Below are 24462 nucleotides of genomic sequence, written 5' to 3'. Positions count from 1 at the left end.
CTATAGGATTCTGAAAACTAATTTATAATTGAAATAAAATAAACATGTATATTTTTTAAAAATACTTGTATATGTAAATATTTGTGTTTACATACATTTAACATATTGTTCCTTAATATATAAATGATAAATAAATTCTTAAAATTTGGTACAATTATTAAATTATTATTTTAAAAAATTAAAACAAATTCTACTGAATGGCATTGGTTTTTACAAAAATAGCTTGAGCAGAAAATGCAATTAATAAATTACAATGAGATTTAAAAAATAATAAAATAAAATTAAATAAAATAATTTTAAATAAATCAAATTTGAAGCATGTACAATTCCAGGTCGAACCTTTAGTGTGAACACTGGAAAAACAGTATCTACAGATGAATAAAATTAAATAAAATTAGAAATAAATAAAATAAAAATAAAAATATTTCTACTGAATGGCAGTGGTTTTTACAAAAATAGCTTGAGCAGCAAAGCAGCATATTGGAATGATTTCTGAAAAATCACGTGACACTGAAGACTGGAGTAATGATGCTGAAAACGCAACAAAATTATTACAATTTAATACAATTATTAAATTATCATTAAAAATGAAATGAAATTAATTAAATCACCACATGGGGGCAGCAGAATCACAAAAGTAAACGAATGAAAAGTTTTTCCAATGAAAGGCGGTGGCGTTTCAATTGATTTCTGAGTCACTGTTGGCTGCGATTAAGATCTAAATTTACTCGATTGTGCAAATCATTACGAGGAAGTCAAAGAAACAGGGGCTGTGTTGAAACAACCAACACAAAAACATCCAGAGAAAATGATGAGACAGAAACTGAAATGTTTCCAGAATCAAACACCCTCTTGGTTATTTTAAGCACATTTTCTGCTGCCGCCAACAGAGCTGATGTTAGTACTGCTATTTTTACACCTATTTCCAAACTTCACTTTAAGATAAAAAAAATAATACAAATACTCGTCTAGATAACTTATCAATATTTAACCTTGGCACAGTTAGCAAAAAATAAAATTAAATATTATAAAAAAAATTAATTATAGTTAAAAATAATATAAAATATTATTTAAAAAAATACATTTTAAAAATAATAAAATAAATTGAAAAATATATATTACATTTATATATAAAATAATATATTTTATTCTATTTTATTTTCTGCATAAAATGAAAACGAAACTTTTAAACAGGGCCTTTAATTAAATAGATTAGAGAATGCATTCTATAACTTACCAATAATAAACCTTGGCACAGTTAGCAAAAATAAATAAAATAAATACATTATTATTACAAAAAAACTTAAATAATACTTATTAAATAACATAAAATATTATATTAAAAAAATACATATTTTTTAAATAATAACAAAAAAATATTAATTCATATATAAAAATAATATTTTGTTCCATTTTATTTTTTGTATAAAATTAAAATGAAACTTTTCAATAGGGGCTTTACTAGAATTAGTCAGAACAACATAAACTAGACAATGCATTCTAATAATAATAATCTAGATAATTTACCAATATTAAACCTTGGCACAGTTAGCAAAAATAAATAAAAACAAATCCTTAAAAAAAGAACTTTTTAAAAATAATAACAGTTATAAAAATAATAACAGTTATATATATATATATATATATATATATATATATATATATATATATATATATATATATATATGCATTCTAATAACAATCCAGATAATTTACCAATATTAAACCTTGGCACAGTTAGCAAAAAATAAATAAAATAAAATAAAATAATAATAGTTAAAAATAATAGATAAAAACAATATAAAATATTTTAAAATAAAATATTTTCTAAAAAAAATTACAGTTATATATAAAAATAATATATTTTATTCAGGTTTATTTTCTGTATAAAATGAAACTTTTAAATAGGGGCTTTACTAGAATGAGTCAGAACAACATAAACACATTAGAGAATGCATTATAATAATAATAATAATAAGATAATTTACCAATATTAAACCTTGGCAAAAAAAATTTAAATAATAAATAAAATAAAATAAAATAATAATAATAATAATAATAATAATAATAATAATAATAATAATAATAAGTTACAAAATAATAAAAACATTAAAAAATTAAAAATAAATTAAAAATAAAATATTTTATAAACAAAAATAAATACAGTTATATATAAAAATATATTTTATTCAGTTTTATTTTCTGTATAAAATGAAAATGAAACTTAAATAGGGGCTTTACTAGAATTAGTCGGAACAACAAATACATTAGAGAACGCATTCTAATAATAATAATCTAGATAATTTACCAATATTAAACCTTGGCAAAAAAAAAAATTAAATAATAAAATAAAATAAAATAAAAATAAAAATATAAAATATTATTTAAAAAATAAAAATAAAATATTTTATAAACAAAAAAAGAAATACAGTTATATATAAAAATAATATATTTTATTCAGTTTTATTTTCTTTATAAAATGAAAACAATTTTTAAATAGGGGCTTTACTAGAATGAGTCAGAACAGCATGAATAAATTAGAGAATTCATTCTGTAATGATCATTAACATGATGAAACTCCCATAGAAGGACATCATTGAGAGACGTTTTTGTGGGAAACCCCATGCGGTTGCATTATATCGGTCAGTATGACGATCAGGTCTTGTGTCATTTATTTCTTCAGTAGATTAAACACCTACTTCCAATCTCCACTTTAAACTCGGCTTTAGCCATTCCTGCGCTGTTTGCCGTCTGGCAGACGTACACTCCTTCATCTGTCATGTTCAGAGGCCGAACGAACACCAGTCTGTCCTCCTGAACCAACGCTCCGGCTGGCAGACGACCGTCCTTCCTGAACACAAACATACAGATTGACTTCAGTGGATGCAGTTCATAGAAATTTACACTTTACAGTTGAATGCATGTATTAAATATAACAATTAAAAATAAATATATAGTATATACTATTAAAATAGCAGTTTTCTGTGTGAATATCTGTTAAAATGTAATTTATTTCTGTGATCAAAGTTGGATTTTCAGCATCATTACTCCAGTCTTCAGTGTCACATGATCCTTCAGAAATCATTCTAATATTCTGATTTGCTGCTCAAGACAACAACAACAAAAAAAAAAAAACTAAATCAACACCAATTCTAAAAAGGTAAAAAATATTAAAACAATACTAAAATATTACAACAATAAAAAAGTGCTAAATTAAAAAAACAAAACAGTAATAGAAAAAAAACAAATAATACAAAAACAGTAAATCAGCCAAAAATACATTTTAAAGCAAATACTAATATTAAAATAGTAAAAAATAAATATTAAGACAAACACTAAATTCTAATACTAAAAAAGTGAAAGTCAAATTAAATATTAAATATAAAAAAAAATACTAAATACTAAAATAGTAAATGAGCAGAACATAAATATTAAAACAAATACTAAAACTAAGAAAGGGAAAAAAGTACTAAAATAAATACTAATACTAAATTAGTAAAAAATAAATAAAGCAAACTCTAAATACTAATACTAAAAATGGCAAAATAGTGTATTATCTAATAAAATTAAATATTAATAAAATCGAAATACTAATACTAAAATAGTAAATGAGCAGAACATAAATATTAAAACAAATACTAAAACTAAGAAAGGGAAAAAAGTACTAAAATAAATACTAATACTAAATTAGTTAAAAATAAATAAAGCAAAATCTAAATACTAATACTAAAACTGGCAAAATAGTCCAATTAAATATCAAATACTAAATACTATTACTAAAATAGTAAATGAGCAAAAAAATAAATATTAAAACAAATACTAATACTAAAATAGTAAAACAAAAATAAGTACTAAAATAAATACTAATACTAAATTAGTAAAAAAAAAAAATTCTATAATACTAATACTAAAATACTAATACTAAAAATGGCAAAATAGTCTATTATCTATTAAAATTAAATATTAATAAAATCGAAATACTAATACTAAAATAGTAAATGAGCAAAAAATAAATATCAAAACAACCTCTAAATACTAATACTAAAAATGGTAAGTCAAATTAAATATTTAAAAATACTAAATACTAATACTAAAATAGTAAATGAGAAAAAAATTAAAACAAATACTAATACAAAAATAGTAAATAGTAGAAATCAATACTAAAAAAAACTAAGTAATTTTTTTTTTTACAAAAAACAAATAGTAAAATAATAAATAGAAAATACTAAAATTAACACTAACAATAAACTAGTAAAATAGTAAAAAAAAAGTTAAAGCAATTAAAATAAGTACTAGAATAAATACTAAAACAGTAAAATACTGGAAAAAAATTATACTAAAATAGTAAAACAATAAGTACTAACAATAAATACTAATAATAAAATAGTAAGAATAAATATAAAAATATTAAATACTAATAGTAAAACAGTAAATATAAACACTAATACTAAATTAGTAATTTATTTAGTCACTTTACTGATAATCAGAACTGTTTCTCGAGCAGCAATAAGAGCAGAAATGAATTATATTTGAACAGTTATTCACATAGAAAACAGCCATCTAAATTGTAATAACATTTCAGATTTTTACAGTTTTTTGATCAAATAAATGCAGCTTTGGTGAGCAGAAGGAAAAACCCCACTGAAAATTCAAGTTTGCATCACATAAATCAATTACATTTTATAACAGTCACATAGAAAACAGCTAATTTAAATTGAAATATATTTCACTTTTTTTTTACTATATTTTTGATCAAACAAATTCAGCCTTGGTGAGCAAAAGAGACATTTTAACTTTTTTTTTTTTTCTCCGGATAACAAGACTTAATATCTTATGCATATTATTTTGCATCTCAATATAGATGTAAAAAAGCTCAGATATTTGTACTGGAAAAGCAAAACAAACACAGAGGGGAGGAAAATCACTGCATTTGCTAGTTTAAATATGCATGGCAGTCGTTTTCCCCTCTTCCTCCATCAGTATCAGTGTTAAATCTGCAGTAGGTGGCTTTAACCCCTCAGACAGGTGTGAATCAGGACACACCCCGATACCGACACACACACACACACACACACACACACACACACACACACAACATCACACGGCTGTAGCGACGCCAAACACCACATTAAACGGATCTCAGGTTTCGGACCTTTGCTGTAATTATCATCCGAGTATCATGTGACTCCTGCAGCCTGCTACCTGAATGAAAACCACTCTTCAGCAACTGTAGGAATGCAAACATGCAACCGAAATAAAGCAGCAACACATGATCTGAGGACTGCTTCACGTCTGGAGAAGCATGCATGACGATGCACACTGGATGCATCAAACGGAGTTAATTGCAGTTGATGCGCTGCATGTTTAATCCACTGCAAAGCCTGTGTTTCTGTACCGGTTAAAACAATCATTACAGGACAGGAGGGTTATTTAGGGATTTGCGTGTGTCTCGATGCACCCCACCCTCATCATTTAGCATCCTGCTCCTTTTCTCCCTCTCGTTCTCTTTCTGTACTGTCCCGTGCATGAAAAGCGCCCTTTTTGGTTCTTTTCTCTCAGGTTGCAACGCGACACTGAAGCTTTTATTTTATCCTGAAAGGAGCATGTGAATATGCATCGCTGCAGTTCAGAGGCCTTTGTGATCGTGTGTTAAAGAGAACGAAAGGAAGAGGAAAATAAAGAGAAACACAAAGAGAGAGGGGGTGGAAAACTTGTGTTTCTGTAGGGATTTTGCAATGTCACCAGTTCAATTCGACACTCGTTTATGCATATAAAGCACATGAGTGGGTGAACTGAGAGACAACAGCGTATTAGAAGCTAAATAAATATCAAAGTATTTGCCAAAATCACAACCGCAGATCTGACTGGCTGGGTAATACATAACTAAAAATATACAAAAAAAAAAATACTACATAAAAAAAAACTAAATAGTAATTTAATAAATAGAAAATAGTAAAATCAACACTAAAACTAAAATAGTAAGAAAATATTAAAATACTAAAATATTAAAACTAAAAAAAAAAAAAAACCTAACAAAATACAACAGTTATAGTAAAAAAAAAAACAAAAAAAAAACAAATGCTAATTTTAAAATGGTAAAACAAACATTAAAAAAATACTAAATACTAAAATAATAAAAAAAAGTACTAAAATAAATACTAATACTAAAATAGTAAAAAAATAATTAAAACAAAGTCTAAATATGAATACTAAAAATGGTAACATAGTAAAATGAAACAGCAAACATAAAAAAACTAAACACTAATAGTAAAAATAAATACTAAAGTCAAAATAGTAAAACTGTAAAAATAAAATAAAATACTGAGTACTAAAATAAATATAAATACCAAAACAGTAATAATAAAAAAAAAATAATACTAATCCTAAAAAACAAAATAGTAGAGATCGATAATAAAAACTAAAAAAGGAAATTAAAATAAATAATTTATTTATTATTAGTAAAATAATAAATAGAAAATAGTACAATTAACACTTAACACTAACAATAAAGCATTAAAATAGTGAAAAAATTAAGCAATAAAAATAAGTACTAGAATATATACTAAAACTGTAAACGGTGAAACAAATACTAATACTAAAATAGTAAAACAATAAATAAGTACTAAAAATAAACACTTATATTAAAATAGTAAAAATAAATATTAAAAATACTAAATACTAATAGTAAAACAGTAAATATAAATAGTAAATACTAAAATCTAACCAGTAAAACAGGAAAATAAATACACTAGTACTATTTAAATAAATATAAAAACCAAAATACTTAAAATAGTAAAAAACAAATACTAATCATAAAAGGCAAAATATTTGAGATCAATACTACATACTACAATACACAAATAAATACTAAATTATTTAAAAATATTAAATACGCAGATAAAATTAACACTAATCTAAAATAGCAAAAAAGTACTAAAATACTAAAACAGTAAAAAAGCAAATAAATAGTAAAACAAATACTAAAATAGTAAAAAAGTAAATACAAAAAAAAAGTAAAATAGTAAAAGAAAAATGTACAAGTACTAATACTAAAATAAATATAAATAGTAAAATGTATTAAAAAAATAAGTACTAATCCTAAAAAAGCAATTGCCTGAACTTAGTTAAAATGCATATTGTCCCCAATAACTCTTTTATGTAATTATTGTAAAAATGTTATAATTTTTTTATATTGTAAAAAAAAACCTTGCCCTTTTAGACTTATTCTCTACTAATTTACTTAAAAAAAACACTAGCTTCTGTTCTTGTTGTATTCTATCTACTTTTAACAGCACTACCTTGCTTTTACTTTATTTTATTTTATTTTTATTTACTAAATAATAATAATAAAAAAAACTTGATGTGTACTGCGTTAGGCTAATTAAGACTCCTTTGTTGTTTTTGATTGCTTCCATTGTCCTCTTTTGTAAATCGCTTTGGAAAAAAAAGCATCTGCTAAATGTCTAAATGTAAATGTCAGAAATTAGCAATTTTTAGGAAACTTAATAGCTATTCACACATCTAGTATAAGATTTTTAATGATCAGAACTATATATATATATATATATATATATATATAAATATAATAGCCAAAAATCCATTGTATGGGTCAAAATTATTGATTTTTCTTTTATGCCAAAAATCATTAGGAAATTAAGTAAAGATCATGTTCCATGAAGATTTTGTAAAATTCCTACTGCAAACATATCAAAAAGTAATTTTTGATTAGTAATATGCATTGTTAAGAACTTAATTTGGACAACTTTAAAGGTGATTTTCTCAGTATTTAGATTTTTTTTTGCACCCTTAGATTCCAGATTTTCAAATAGATGTATCTCGAACAAATATCGTCCTATCCTCACAAACCATACATCAATAGAAAGCTTATTTATTGAGCTTTCATATGATGTATACATCTCAGTTTTGTAAAATTTAACCTTGTGACTGGTTTTGTGGTCCAGGGTCACATATATGTTTCTCTGTCTATTTTTCCATAGCAGTCTATTTTTGATGTTGATCTGCCCCAAAACAACAGGTAAAAGCGAAGCTAACTGTGGTTAGTCAGTTCACACATCAGTCAGGCTGCATCGTGAAACTGGCTTACCTGCTCCACGTGACGTTTTGCGGTAGAGGGTTTCCTTTAACCACACATCTCAGCTCTGATCCCGTGTGTCCCATTCTCCAGGAACCAGAATCAGTAATCTCTGCATCAGGAGGAACTGCAGAGCAAACACAGGGTTACATCAGGGCCATTATCACTAACTAAAACTAAAAACAAAGACATTTTCATGACTTGAAATAAAGTGTACGCTAAATGAAATAAAATAATTATTATGCAACTTATTTTTAGAAAACATGTCACATCTTCATTTAGTTTAACTTGATGTACTTAAATAACAAATGAAAACTGGAATTTCAAAAAAAAGTCAAAAACAAACAAAATGACTAAAACCTAATAAATTAATCATAAAAGAGAAAACTATTTAATATTTTTTTTTACATTTTTTAATTAACGCTAAAGTAGTATCTTGTTGATACTAAAATAACACTTCATTATTATTACTATCGGTAACTAAAATAAAATTAAAAAATGTTTTTCTTACTTAGATTGTTTGTCTTGTTTCTAACCAAATTTCAAAAGATTCTTAAATCATGAAGGATTTTCTAGACGAGTAAAAATTTCAGGAAAAAAGTCAAAATTAAGTGTGCTTTTACTTGAAACAAGCTAAATAATCTACCAATTGGGTAAAAAAAAAAAAAATATATATATATATAAAAAAAAAAATCTTATTTTAAACAAAAAACAAGATTTTTTTTTTTTACCCCATTGGCAGAACATTTTGCTTGTTTCAAGCAAAAGCACACTTAATTTGGACTTTTTTCCTGAAATTCCTGTCTAGAAAATCCTTCATAATTTAAGAATATTTAGATATTTTGGCTGGAAACAAGACAAAATCTAAGTATGAAAAGCATTTTTGCAGTGTACTTAAAAGAAAATGAACATTAATTAAAATAACCTGTTTTTATTTATATTTAGCTAGATCCCAAGTGAGCGTTTCTCATTTTCATTTAGCTTAACTTGATCTACTAAAATAACTAAAACTAAAATTGAAATAAAAAAACAACTATATAGACATAAATGTATATTAAAAATGTAAAAAATGAATAAAAAGTGACAAAAACACTCAAATTAAAATAAAATAATAAAATAGTGAAACAATAAATAAGCACTAAAAATAAATATTAATATTAAAATAGTAAAAACAAATAAATACTAATACTAAATACTAAACTAACCAGTAAAACAGTAAAATAAACTGAGTACTACTACTAATACGAACATAAATGTAAACACTAAAATAGTTAAAAAACATAGTAAAACACAAATACTAATCCTAAAAGGCAAAATAGTTGATATCAATACTACAATACTACAAAATAAATACTACATACAAAAAAAAAAAAAAAAAAAAAGTAAAATATCACAGAAAATACTAAAATTAAAAAATAAAATAAGTACTAAAATTAACACTAAAAGAGTAAAATAGTAAAACTAAAAACTAATAATAAAATAGTAAAACAATACAAATACAGTAAAATATTATTATTAAATAACATTTTTAGGACACGTTTAGATTTTTTAATTTAGTTTAATTTGATGTACTAAAATAACTCAAACTGGAATTTAAAAAAAAAATATCGAAAAATTAACAAAAAAGTCAAAAAACTAAATAAATTACTAAAACCTTATCAAAAATGAATAAAAACACAAAAAAGAAAACTAATTTAAATCATTAATTAACACTATCTTGTTGATACTTTAAAAATAACACTTAATAATAATAATAATATTATTTTTATTATTATATTATAAGTAACTAAAATAAAACTATAAAAAAAACCATGTAAATCTCACGTAGATTTTGTCTCATTTCAAGCCAAATATCTAAACATTCTTAAATCAAGAAGGATTCTTCTTACCCCATTGGCAGATTATTTTGCTAGTGTCAAGCAAAAACGCACTTAATTGACTTTTTTCTGAAAACAAGACTATTTATTTATTTTATTTTTATTTTTTTTAGATATTTTGGCTGGAAACAAGACAGAAAATCTAAGAAAGAAAAGCTTTTTTTTGCAGTGTATTAAAAAAAAGATTAATTAATTAAAATATTATTTTTTTTTAATTTAGGTTGTCATTTTCATTTAGTTTAACTTGATGTACTAAAATAACTAAAACTAAAATTGTAATGAAAAATAAAAACTATACAGACATATTAAAAAAAGTATATTCAAATTAAAAAAAAATAATAAAAAGTGACAAACACTTAAAAACAACTAAAACTTTATCACAAATTAAAATAAAAACAAACGCAATTCAAACCATTATTAATACTGCAATAGTATCTATCCAATAAACACTGCATCACATTATTAACCATAAAAACACTTATTATTTGAAATAAATCCAACATCAAAAATTATTAATGCCCAAGCATGCAACTAACCTAAACTTGATACACTAAAATTACTAAAAATAAATCTGAAATTATACATACAAATTAAAACTCACATAAAAATTAACAGAAAAAAAAGTAACCAAAATGAAAGCAGAAAATATTAAACAACAACAACAAAAAAAGAATCCAAATATTAACAAACTATAATATCATCTCAAAGAAAAGAGCAGCATGAACATTTTGCAAAACGTTTCTTTTTGTGTTATGCAGAATAAATGTTTTTGAGTGTTTAAGGATAACTCACAGTGCACAATGAGCTCGTTGCTGATTCTGTGTGGGCTGTCCAGAGCGGGATGCCAGACCAGACAGTCCAGTCTGCGTTTGTTCATGCTGCGCAGCGGATGCAGGGAAAACTGCGAGGTTACGACTCCATCTTCTCCGGTCTGGTTCTGCGACTGCCCAGGAATATCCGTGTCCCAGGACAGACGCGGTGGAGGGTGTCCAACCGCTCGACAGAAGGCAGCCACACGAAACGACTGGCCTTCCTGCAAGATCACCGGCTCCAGAGAAGAGATCGGCAAAACTAGTGAAGGAAAAAGACAGATGAAGCACTTTATTAAAGCATAATAACACAGAACTACAGTACTTTAAAGTTAAATAAATATCCAATTACATAATACATAAAATAACCTGCCTTATTTTATCAACTTTTTTTAATTTTAAGTTTATTTTTATATTTTCAGTTTTTACTTTAGTTTTAGTTAAAGTTTTAGTAGTTTTAATGTGTGTTCTTTTTATTAATCAAAAATAAGTTTATTAAAAACAGCTTCTATATTTTGCAATTTATAACTTTATATTTTAAGGCAAGCCATTACAGTCAAACAGGGTAAAAGTTTTAGCTAAAAGATATCAGAATACTTAAGTTGATTAATCACAGTACATTATGGCAATTTTTTTCATTACACAAGTTTTCTAAAATATTATATTTAAATATGCAAATAACACACACCTAATTTAAGATGCACTAATTTTTCATACATTTTCCTGAACTTTGGATAAAGACAGGAACAACATTTTTGTTTGATTTTGTTGACATATTACAGATAAAGGTTTTTACAGAAGGGATTTTGGATTTCTCTTTTTATCACTCCAAAAATCAGAAAATACGGTCAATAGACAGAAAAAAATATTTACACCATGTTTTTAGGAATAAATGTTGTATAAATCAGTGTGAATGATATATGAACAAACCCCTCAGTAAAAACCTTCAGAATATAGATAGCAATAAAATAAGTTTTGGTTTATGTAAGGCCTGCCGAAGTAGAGAAAAACACTAACTTTGAGAAAACAGCCTGAAATATACAGGCGCAAATTGATAAAGCACAAAAATAAAACTGGGCAAATATGAATAACCTCCTAAGTAAAATCCATAAGGATATAAAAAGGAATAAAATTTAAAGTTTTGGTGTATGCAAGAGCTTCTGAAGTGGAGAAAAAAAACCTCAAAGCCTTTAAAGATATAAATTTTCACCATGTTTTTAGGAATGAAATGTTGTATAAATCAGTGTGAATTATACTGTATATGAACGCACCCCTCACTAAAAACCTTCAGAATATAGAGATGAATAAAACTAAGTTTTGGTGTTTGTAAGTGCTGCTGAAGTAGAGGGAAAAAAATCCAAGCCTTTAAAAACATGCATTTTCGCCATGTTTTTAGGAATAAAATGTTGTATAAATCAGAGTGAATGACATATGAACAAACCTCTCAGTAAAAACCTTCAGAATATAGAGCAGAATAAAACTGTAAGTTTTGGTGTTTGTAACTGCTGCTGAAGTGGAGAAAAAAACTCAGAGCCTTTAAAAATATGCGTTTTCGCCATGTTTTTAGTAATAAAATGTTGTATAAATCAGAGTGAATGATACATATAATCAAACCCTTCAGTAAAAACATTCAGAATATAGAGCGGAATAAAACTGTTAGTTCTGGTGTTTGTAACTGCTGCTGAAGTGGAGAAAAAAACTCAGAGCCTTTAAAAGTATGCAATTTCGTCATGTTTTTAGGAATGAAATGTTGTATAAATCAGTGTGAATTATACTGTATATGAACACACCCCTCACTAAAAACCTTCAGAATATAGAGCTGAATAAAACTTAGTTCTGGTGTTTGTAACTGCTGCTGAAGTGGAGAAAAAAAACTCAGAGCCTTTAAAAATATGCGTTTTCGCCATGTTTTTAGGAATAAAATGTTGTATAAATCAGTGTGAATGATATATAATCAAACCCTTCAGTAAAAACATTCAGAATATAGAGCGGAATAAAACTAAGTTCTGGTGTTTGTAACTGCTGCTGAAGTGGAGAAAAAAACTCAGAGCCTTTAAAAATATGCGTTTTCGCCATGTTTTTAGGAATAAAATGTTGTATAAATCAGTGTGAATGATATATAATCAAACCCTTCAGTAAAAACATTCAGAATATAGAGCGGAATAAAACTGTAAGTTCTGGTGTTTGTAACTGCTGCTGAAGTGGAGAAAAAAACTCAGAGCCTTTAAAAATATGCGTTTTCGCCATGTTTTTAGGAATAAAATGTTGTATAAATCAGTGTGAATGATATATAATCAAACCCTTCAGTAAAAACATTCAGAATATAGAGCGGAATAAAACTGTAAGTTCTGGTGTTTGTAACTGCTGCTGAAGTGGAGAAAAAAACTCAGAGCCTTTAAAAGTATGCAATTTCGTCATGTTTTTAGGAATAAAATGTTGTATAAATCAGAGTGAATGACATATGAACAAACCTCTCAGTAAAAACATTCAGAATATAAAGAGGAATAAAACTGTAAGTTTTGGTTTATGTAAGTGCTGCTTAAGTAGAGAAAAAAAACTCAGAGCCTTTAAAAATATGCGTTTTCGCCATGTTTTTAGGAATAAAATGTTGTATAAATCAGTGTGAATGATATATAATCAAACCCTTCAGTAAAAACATTCAGAATATAGAGCGGAATAAAACTAAGTTCTGGTGTTTGTAACTGCTGCTGAAGTGGAGAAAAAAACTCAGAGCCTTTAAAAATATGCGTTTTCGCCATGTTTTTAGGAATAAAATGTTGTATAAATCAGTGTGAATGATATATAATCAAACCCTTCAGTAAAAACATTCAGAATATAGAGCGGAATAAAACTGTAAGTTCTGGTGTTTGTAACTGCTGCTGAAGTGGAGAAAAAAACTCAGAGCCTTTAAAAGTATGCAATTTCGTCATGTTTTTAGGAATAAAATGTTGTATAAATCAGAGTGAATGACATATGAACAAACCTCTCAGTAAAAACATTCAGAATATAAAGAGGAATAAAACTGTAAGTTTTGGTTTATGTAAGTGCTGCTTAAGTAGAGAAAAAAAACTCAGAGCCTTTAAAAATATGCGTTTTCGCCATGTTTTTAGGAATAAAATGTTGTATAAATCAGTGTGAATGATATATAATCAAACCCTTCAGTAAAAACATTCAGAATATAGAGCGGAATAAAACTAAGTTCTGGTGTTTGTAACTGCTGCTGAAGTGGAGAAAAAAACTCAGAGCCTTTAAAAATATGCGTTTTCGCCATGTTTTTAGGAATAAAATGTTGTATAAATCAGTGTGAATGATATATAATCAAACCCTTCAGTAAAAACATTCAGAATATAGAGCGGAATAAAACTGTAAGTTCTGGTGTTTGTAACTGCTGCTGAAGTGGAGAAAAAAACTCAGAGCCTTTAAAAGTATGCAATTTCGTCATGTTTTTAGGAATAAAATGTTGTATAAATCAGAGTGAATGACATATGAACAAACCTCTCAGTAAAAACATTCAGAATATAAAGAGGAATAAAACTGTAAGTTTTGGTTTATGTAAGTGCTGCTTAAGTAGAGAAAAATCTTTTAAAGATACGGATTGTAATTAAAATTTACAGACACACAGACAAAGTGCAATGAAATAAACACTTAAATGTGCATTTTACATTTTTTTTCCTTCCACTAGAGTGAATAAGACATCTCAAAATCTCAAAATTTACCAGTGCATAAAAAACAACAATGATTTAAGTAGTGCAAAACTAGACTATATAGCCATAAACACGGTCAAAATCATCATTAAATATAATAACATTGTTTTACAAAGGAATTCTGGGAATGTCCATCGACTGCTTTTCTCCATAAAATATATGGTAATCAATGGTTTTTACTTGCAAAAACTTTGCAAAATAAAATTGCATATAAATATGTTTTATATGCATTTGTTTTAAATAATTTTTCATTTCACAGTGCATTACTTCCTGAAATGCTACGACAGAGAGTAATCACTAAAGCAGAGTTATTTTAAACCGGTTAGTTTAGCAGAAATACAAAACGTGCTGATTTTTGTACCCTACTGCAGATAAACGGTTTAACAGACCTTCCTTTTGCAAACAGATGTGAAATGAAGCTTGAGAAAATCAATTGAAATGTGAAAAGAGGGGATCTTACTCCAGACAGTCAGACTGATTTGTCTCTCGAAGTTTCCGGAGGGAAAGGTGGTGATGCGGCAGGTGTATGTGGCCTGATCGGCCTTCTTCGTGTTCAGAATCAACAACGTGGAGTCGATGGTCGGGTTAGAGCTCTCGAACTGAACACGATTGAGAAAATCAGGAAATACTGAAATGAAGAAGAAAATGACATTTAATTAGAGGGAAATTCTCAGGAGACACAAAAAAACAACAAAAAAACCAAATGGTTGTTCTTTTTTTCAATTCCTGGTCTTCCTTTGAATATCCTATCACAGAATCATAGGCAAACAGCAGTATTTGTGATATCACATTGCTGTTTGGTAAATGTAAAATGTAATGTGACTCCACTGAAACCAAATTGATTCTCCTGCTCTTATCTTTACACTTTAAAATGCACTTAAATTGAAAAAAGTCCATATTTAATTTGAAAACAAAATAAACCTGTTTTTATTTCACTATAGTTTATTTCTCATTTTCACTTAAACTTAATTTACTAAAATAACATAAATAGGAAAACATTATAAATTACTAAAACTAAGCATCAAAGCTTTTAAATTAAATCTTAACATTTAATTTTGTTTTTAACTCTGTAGCACTTTGAAATTCTGTGTGAATATAAAGTGCGTTATAAATACATTTATTATTATTATTATCAAACTAATTCACAAAAAATATATATTTTTTAAAAAGCAGAACATTTTGTTGCATTTGCATTTTAATTTAGTTTAATGTTATATACTAAAGTAACTAAAATTAAAAAAAATAAACGTTTATAGACAAAAACTAATAAAGATGACAAAAACACTAAAATGAGTCAAATAAGTCAAAATATGAATAAAAATTAAAATTGTATCTCAACTGACAATAAAATATTTGTTTTGCTTTTTTTTCATGCATAGCAACATAAGTTATCAGAATATTAAAATTATTCTTTTAGATTTTCATCATTTCTTTAGCCCTTTTCCATTCCTTGGTGACTACATCTCAAGCTTTACAATGAATACCATCCTAAATATGTCTCTGTTCTTTACGCAAAATATAGTGACTGTTATGATATTTTATGCTGCATTTATTCTGCTTTTCAGCTTAACCCCAGTCCTCATTCTCTACCATTGTATGCAAAAGAACAGCCCAAGCTCCTTTGTGTTTCACAGAAGAAAGTAAGTTTGAAACGACATGCATAAATAGGGTGAGTAAACAATGACAGAATATTTTGTTTGTTGCATGAATTAAAGAGTTGCACATCAACGCATATGGCAGGATATGAGTCAAGTCAGACTAAAGAGTCAATGAACAATACACCATTGAAAATATCCGTCATGACAAACGTCTCTAGGTGACAGACGCCCGTCAGAACAATGCGTGAGAGACGCTTTCCATTTAACAAAACTGCTGGGGGGGAAATGATGTTTGCGTATGTTTGTGCTTCTTTGAGTGAAAGGAGATTTAAAGACAAAAGGTGGATGAATCACCCAAACACAACAGTGTTATTTAAGTATCAGTGGGATATTATTATAGTAGTCATTCATATTTAATAAATATTTTTAGTTATTTTTATATTTAATAAATATTTTTGATGTTATTTTTATATTTTCCATTTTCATTACAATTTTAAAGTTTCAGCTATTTTGCCTTTTTTCATTTTTATTATATAGTTTTATTCATTTTAATTTTAGTTTCACTTTTAGTTATTTTAGATCAATATTTTACATCCAGTTAAACTAAAAAAAAAAAAAAAGAGAGAAATGTTGCCTTGTCAATTTATTTCAGCCAACATTTTTTTTTTTTGGAGAAAAACTAATTTTAAAAATTGAGTGTTCATCACTGAGATACTAATATAGTTTTATTTTGAAAATGAAAAATATTGTATTTAAAAATTTAGCATCACTGAGAAACTATTTTCTATTGGTTTTTATTATTATATTTTAACATTTTTATTATTATATATAGCGTTATTCATTTTTATTTCAGTTTCACTTTCATTTATTTAGATATATATTTTACATCCAGTTAAACTAAAAAAATAAAAATAAAAAAGAAATGTTGCCTTGGCATCTAACTGAAATAAAATACTTTAGAAATGTAAACTCATTTCAGGTAACGTTTATTTTACGTTTTAATTTTATTTATTATTAATTCTGACTTTATAACTCACAATTGTGAGTTTCTATCTCACTTCTGAGAAAAAAAAATCTGAATTGCGAGTTTGTATCATGCAATTCTGAGAAGAAAAAAAATGCAATAACTATTTATTATTATTTATTATTAATTCTGACTTTATAACTCACAATTATGAGTTTATATCTCACAATTCTGAGAAAAAAAATCTGAATTGCAAGTCTGCATCATGCAATTCTGAGAAAAATCACAATAACTATTTATTATTATTTATTTATTTATTATTCTGACTTTATAACTCGCAATTGTGAATTTATATCTCACAATGAGAAAAAAAATCTGAATTGCGAGTTTGTATCATGCAATTCTAAGAAAAGTCGCAATAACTTTTTATTTATGTTTTTAAATTTATTAAATTTATTTATTATTAATTCTGACTTTATAACTCGCAATTGTGAATTTATATCTCACAATTCTGAGAAAAAAATCTGAATTGCAAGTATGCATCATGCAATTTTGAGAAAAAAAAAAAATCGCAATAACTATTTATTTATTATGTTTTTATTTATTATTAATTCTGACTTTATAACTCGCAATTGAGAGTTTATATCTCACATTTTTGAAAAAAAATCTGAATTGAGAGTATCGTGTAATTCTGAGAAAAATTGCAATATTTTTATTAATTATTTTACATTTTTTTATTTATTTATTATTAATTCCAACTTTATAATTGCAATTGTGAGTTTATATCTCATAATTCTGAGATAAAAAAATCAGAATTGCAAGTTTGTATCATGCAATTCTGTGAAAAATCTCAACTTTTATTTATTATTAATTCTGACTTTATAACTTACAATTCTGAGAAAAAAAAATCTGAATTGCGAGTTTGTATCATGCAATTCTGAGAAAAAAATTGCAATAACTTTTTTTGTATTTTATTTATGTAATTATTATTAATTCTGACTTTATAACTGACAATTATGAGTTTATATCTCAATTCAGAGAAAAAAATCTGAATTACGAGTTTGTATCATGCAATTCTAAGAAAAGTCGCAATAACTTTATTATTATTCATTTATTATTAATTCTGCCTTTATAGCTCGCAATTGTGAGTTTATATCTCACAATTCTGAGAAAAAAATCTGAATTGCGAGTTTGTATCATGCAATTCTAAGAAAAGTCGCAATAACTTTTTCTGTTTTTAAATGTATTAAATTTATTATTAATTCTGACTTTATAACTCGCAATTCTGAGTTTATAGCTCACAATTCTGAGAAAAAAAATCTGAATTGCAAGTATGCATCATGCAATTTTGAGAAGAAAAAAAATCGCAATAACTATTTATTATGTTTTTATTTATTATTAATTCTGACTTTATAACTCGCAATTGTGAGTTTATATCTCACAATTCTGAAAAAAAATCTGAGTGTATCATGTAATTCTGAGAAAAATTGCAATATTTTTATTTATTAATTATTTTTTACATTTATTTTATTTATTAATTGCAACTTTATAATTGCAATTGTGAGTTTATATCTCACAATTCTGAGAGATAAAAAAAAAAGAATTGCAAGTTTGTATCATGCAATTCTGGGAAAAATTTCAACTTTTATTTATTTTATTTATTATTAATTCTGACTTCATAACTTACAATTCTGAGAAAAAAAAAATCTGAATTGCGAGTTTGTATCATGCAATTGAGAAAAAAATTGCAATAACTTTTTATTTGTATTTTATTTATGTAATTATCATTAATTCTGACTTTATAACTCGCAATTGTGAGTTTATATCTCAAAATTCTGAGAAAAAAATCTGAATTGCAAGTTTGCATCATGCAATTCTGAGACAAATCGCAAATATCTTCTTTTTTTTTAATTATTCAGTGCTGGAAACAAGCTTCCATATATTGTAGTATCAAGTTAAGGGCTTTTAAATATTTTATTTTATTTCAGTTGATGTTTTGAAAATAAAGCCTGTTTTGAGGACTTTAAGATTTTCTGCATTGTGAAATCTGAGCCAGACACTTTCCTAACAGGTTTTGTGAGATTCACTCATCTAGTTTGTGTTTGTAAATGGCACAAACACAGCTACACACCTGTAGGTCCTTCAGTAAAGTGTCCTATGATGATCTGTTCTTGTTCTCCTCCTGGTTTCTGTCTGGACCAGGTCACCTGCACCACCTTCTCGTCGGCCTCCACCATGAAGCGGCAGGGCAGCCGGGTCAGAGTGCCAGAGAACGAGCGCAGGGCCAGCGATGGAGACGGCTCGATAAACTCACTGTGAACACAGACTGACACATAAAGAGACGGTGTGAACATCTGCAAACAGCACTGAATGGATTTACTATTAGACACGAGGTGAGGGCTGAGGACGGTTAATAATAAACCCACGCTATCATGATCCATCGCTCTTGCCCTACAAACATGTCACGAAAAAACCAAGGACGTTCCCATGCAGGACAATGAGAGAGTTACACATATGTGACCAGTCCAAAAAAATAAATAAATAAAAATCAATGCAAAATGCTGAAATGCATTCTATATCAATTATTGTTGAAATGCAATGATGTATTTATACTAATACAAGCATGCAACGTTTCCTGGTGATTATGCATTTACAAAAATCATACATTTTCAGCCAATATGAGATGTTAATCATTGCATATTTGAAAATAATCAGGAAAACCTATTTTTTTAAGGGGAGACACTGCTGCTGGCAAAAACTGTTTTTATCATCCATTTGAGATTTTGGGCTTTTTTGAAGACACGGTTAAGTGTTTCTTTTATAGCACTTTATCTATTTGTGTCTGTTTTTTTTTTTCTTGCAAAATTAGTTTTTCTCCTACACATGCAATTTTGTATTTATACTTGCACAAGCACACAATTTTCCTGGTGATTATGCATTTACATAATCGTATATTTTCAGCAGTGGCGGAGCTAGAATTTTTTACATGGGGTGGCCACTGCTATTTCAGGGGGTCCTCACACACGAACTGTACTCATAAAGTTGAAATAATAAATTAAGGAATTCTAAAGTTTTATTTGCAAAAATAATGCTGAGTTCATTTACAAAAACATTAGCATAAAGAAAAAACTACTAAACAAAAAATACTGCAATTAGACATAGCAGACATCAAACCCAGATTTGAAAACAAAAACAAAAACAATTTTAGTCATCACTTACAAACTTATCCTAGGTATGTTTAAAACAACATAATTCTGCTGTTCTGATGAGAACTGGCAAAACGTTTCACAAATTCATCCATGCTGAGGGAGCGTGCCCTCCTTGACTCAACACTGAGAATGCCTAGGTGACTTAACCTGTCATCAGACATTGTTGTCTTAAGGTGGGTTTTAATAAGTTTTAACGCAGAGAAGCTTCTCTCGCAAGTTGCATTGCTCACTGGTGTAACAAGAGACATTTTACAAAGTCCAAATAACATTGTTAATAGGGCTGGGCAATTTGGCTTAGAATCAAAATCTCGATTAATTGAACATTTTAACCCGATTACGATTAATGAACGATTATTTTATTTATTAATAAAATTATATTTAATTATATTTATATAATAATTATTTTTTTGCCCTCATAGTTCACTGACAAGTTTTGTACAGTAAATATGTTCACATATTACAAGCGAGAGATTTTTGGATGAAGGGTGCATTACTTGATTTTAAAATAATTGAAGGAAACACTATCTACGATCTATGATTATTAATTGAACATCAGTGTTGAACAACTGAAATTAAAGCAAGCATTGCTTAAAACGAAAAGTCACATTTTTCTTAAATTAGTGAAAATAAATAACTTGCACTATTGGAAACAAAATAAATAATTTTCAATGTTTTTCATATTAAAAGTAGAAAATAAGCAGTATCTCCTCTAAATAAAATTACCCTTGTATATCCTGTAAATACTTTTTACTGTATAAATACTGTTTAAGCTCTCCATCGATATGTCGGCGGAATAACGTAACGGAGCGCTTGTGTTTTTTAAAGGGAAAGTAATTGAAATAATCTTCCTGGAAAAATTTTAACGATTATAGGTTCTGAATGTCGATTTCGATTATTTTTCGATTAATCGCCCAGCCCTAATTGTTAATTAAATATAATAACTTATATACAGGGCACAAAATTCACTTTTTACCAAAAAATAAATAAATAAAAATACGAGCACCCAATTTCTTTTTTAGTAATGCACCGATATTGATTCTTCATGGTCTATTCTGATTGCCGATGTTTTACAAGCAAATGGGCTGATTCTGAAAGCCTTTTTTACATATTTATTTTATGCCTTAAGCAAGGGACAAGAAGCCATTTATAGGTACAGCCATTTAAATTTGAGACAACCACTGCATTTTTAAACAATCTACATAAATAACAAAATATATTATAAATAACAAAAATAAACGACACGGTTCTTTCTTAGTCGTGAAGAATAAATGCAGCCATAATCAAAGTAGGCTACTCTTTCAATATTCAATGTGCAAATAGAGACCGAATCTTTCAAGCATGATAATAATAATAATAATAATAATGCGAGTTTGAGATTATAGCCCACATACTAATATTTAAAATTGCTTTTGAATGCGGTGCGCGTTTCGTTTTAATGATCGCGCGAAACTCTCAGCAGCGCTGAGCGTGCATTCTACAATACAAGAGATTACTTTAACAAAACCATTTGAAAGTGGGAGGACACAAACGGGACTTTCAAAAACGTGTCCCCAGTGAAAATTACGTCTCCCGCCGAGTTATCATCTGATGTGAATGTATGCCGCGTTGTACAGTAGCCTATATTTTGACTGAGACTTAAAATGTAACAATGTAAAGATTAAGTTCAAATGGTTATGTAATGTTGGAGCGAACAGCAACCTGTCACTGCATCAGCTCACAGCAGTCTGTGCAGTAGTTAGGCTACCGAAAGTTTTGTAAAGAAATGAAACCAAGTCGCACCACAACAATTTCTCACTCTTGCATAAAATATAATTAGATTTTGGGAGCATATGCGACAAAACGGTCGCAATTTCGAGCGAGACAGTGTCTAAAGTGTGAATTGATCTCTCTAATCTCATTAAGTTAACTGATGTCGTCGTCGCCTAGTTAATTTACACAACGGATAATAAACGTTACCCAGCAAACAAACCTTATGATAAACTATAAAACGTACGGTATTTCAAATATGATGTTTTATTATTCGTCTTACATTGATGCTCATGTCTTTGGCTCGTCTTGATTTGAAAATGGCTTAAGCAGCGTTACCGGCAAAATTCTAAAACTTCTTTAGACAAATGAGATCTCAATCAGCATCAGGTACTGCCAGCAGCAAATAAAATTTTGGACACCCCTCTGGCTCCGCCACTGATTTTCAGCCAATATGAGATGTTAATCATTGTGCATATGATTAGGTTTGATTTTAAAGACTGATATATGAAATAATCAGGAACACCTCATTTTTAAGGGGACTATATATATATATATATATATGTAAATAAATAATTACTGTATATAATTACATATATAATTACTACTGTTCATATATAATTTGCTTGATTTTTTACGTTTTATTTCACCCCAAAAATGGTAAAAAAAAAAATACACTATTTTCTGAATTATGGAGTGACAATATAAGAAAAAAGAAAATCCCCTCTGTAAAAACATTTGACTAAGTTACACACCGACCCTCCCCCCAAAAAAATCAATGCTAAATGCTAAAATACATTCTACATCAATTATTATTGGCATGCAATGATGCATTTATACTAATACAAGCATGCAACTTTTCCTGGCGATTATGTATTACAAAATCGTACATTTACAGACTATACGCCATGTTTATCGCTGTGCATATGATTGGGTTTGATTTTAAAGACTGATCTATGAAATAATAGCCAGGAAAATCTAATTATGCGTGTTTAATGTCTGGTATCATATTTGGCATTTATGGTTCATATTGTCAGGATTTGAGTCTGTTATTGTTCTGTTTTCCTAGTGTTTTTCCCCCTTGTTTCCTATTCAAATGGTTTAGTCCTTGTCTCCCCCTTCTGGTTTTAGTCATGCCCATATTTGTATTTCCCCCTAGTCATCCTGTTATCTTGTTTGTAGCCACGCACCGTTTGTATTGTTTTAAGAGTCTGTGTTTTCTCACTCCCTTTGTCCGTCGATGTATTGTTACTTCTGTCAGTTTTGCTCCATGTTCTTCGTTTTGTTTTCTTTAAATAAATATCAGTGTTTTATTTTACTCCGGTTTCCAGCGTCTACTCTCCTCATCCTGCTAAACTGTGACACATAGTCTAATAGTTTTATTTAGAGACTTAAACTGAGCAAAAGCCTGAATTTGCTGCAGATGCATATATTTATATAATGAAATTTTGATGCTTGTAATGCAAACCATTAAGATTCTGGCATAAAACGATGTAAATATCAGTGGTCACTCTATATCTCCAACGTTCCTCAAAAGATGTGAGATGTTTTGGAGGTTTGGGAAGATCATTCCTCCACTGAGGAACAGTGAAAGTAAAGCTTCTGGAAACAAACGTTCCTCAAAAGATCCTGATGATCAGATTTGAGACAAAAAAAATTACTCTCGGAGAATCAAGTAAAGCCAAGCTGCTTCAGTCCAGTAAGGAAATATGAGTAGTTATTCTGATGTTTACTTGATCAAAGTAAGACAAGATTTGACGGCAAAAAGACTTGAAGCACCAGTTGAACATGGACGTTTGTGACCCTGGACCACAAAACCAGAAGAGTACCTTTGTTTTAAATTTAGATTTATATATCTGAAAGCTGAATAAATACAGTTCCAATTGATGTATGGTTTGAACTCGTTGAAAATCTGGAATCTGAGGATGCAAAAAACAATCTAAATATTGTGAAAAAAAATCTTTAAAGCTTTCCAAATGAAGTTGCATATTACTAATCAAAACTCTAGAAAATATTTTTGAATGGCTGTTGCAATTATTTAGACTAAAAAGTCTACTCATCATAACTATTGTAGCCATGTCCAGATCAAATCAAAATCCCTAACCAAGTTGATTCTTATTCCAAGTTGAACTCAAAAGTGGTACCCTTGTTTTACGTCACATTTTAAGTGATAAATAGTGGTTAATATTGACCACTCAAGAATACCAATGCACAGTGAGAGAAGATATAAAGAATCCGATCTACAAGTCATTACTTTTACAAATAATTTAATCCACATTTAGAAATACTATGATATGAAAATTCTAATATTTTTCAATTAATCTATTAGTCTGCATTTGCATTGCATAAGACACACCAGTTGCGACAAATTCTATTTTTTTTTGGTCGATTGCTTATCACTAAAATATGTCAACCAATGCAATTTCGAAAAAGAAAAATCTATGCCTTTCTGTGTAAAGAAAT

At 27.7% G+C, this 24462-nt stretch overlaps 1 protein-coding gene across 1 annotated transcript in view; it reads right to left on the bottom strand.

Annotated features, from left to right (window-relative positions):
• The window catches only part of LOC141343790 (nectin-4-like), a 38226-nt gene that overhangs the window by 7981 nt on the left and 5783 nt on the right, over positions 1-24462 (bottom strand). Inside the window, exons 2-6 of the mRNA XM_073848435.1 lie at positions 19176-19370; positions 14943-15110; positions 10762-11040; positions 8105-8219; positions 2700-2851 (exon numbers count right to left, since the gene is read on the bottom strand). Coding sequence (XP_073704536.1) covers positions 2700-2851; positions 8105-8219; positions 10762-11040; positions 14943-15110; positions 19176-19370 — 909 coding nt within the window. The remainder of the gene's footprint in view (positions 1-2699; positions 2852-8104; positions 8220-10761; positions 11041-14942; positions 15111-19175; positions 19371-24462) is intronic.

This window comes from Garra rufa, chromosome 10 (assembly GCF_049309525.1).
Source record: "Garra rufa chromosome 10, GarRuf1.0, whole genome shotgun sequence".
NCBI lineage: Eukaryota > Metazoa > Chordata > Actinopteri > Cypriniformes > Cyprinidae > Garra > Garra rufa.
This window is presented reverse-complemented; position numbering and strand designations above follow the sequence as displayed.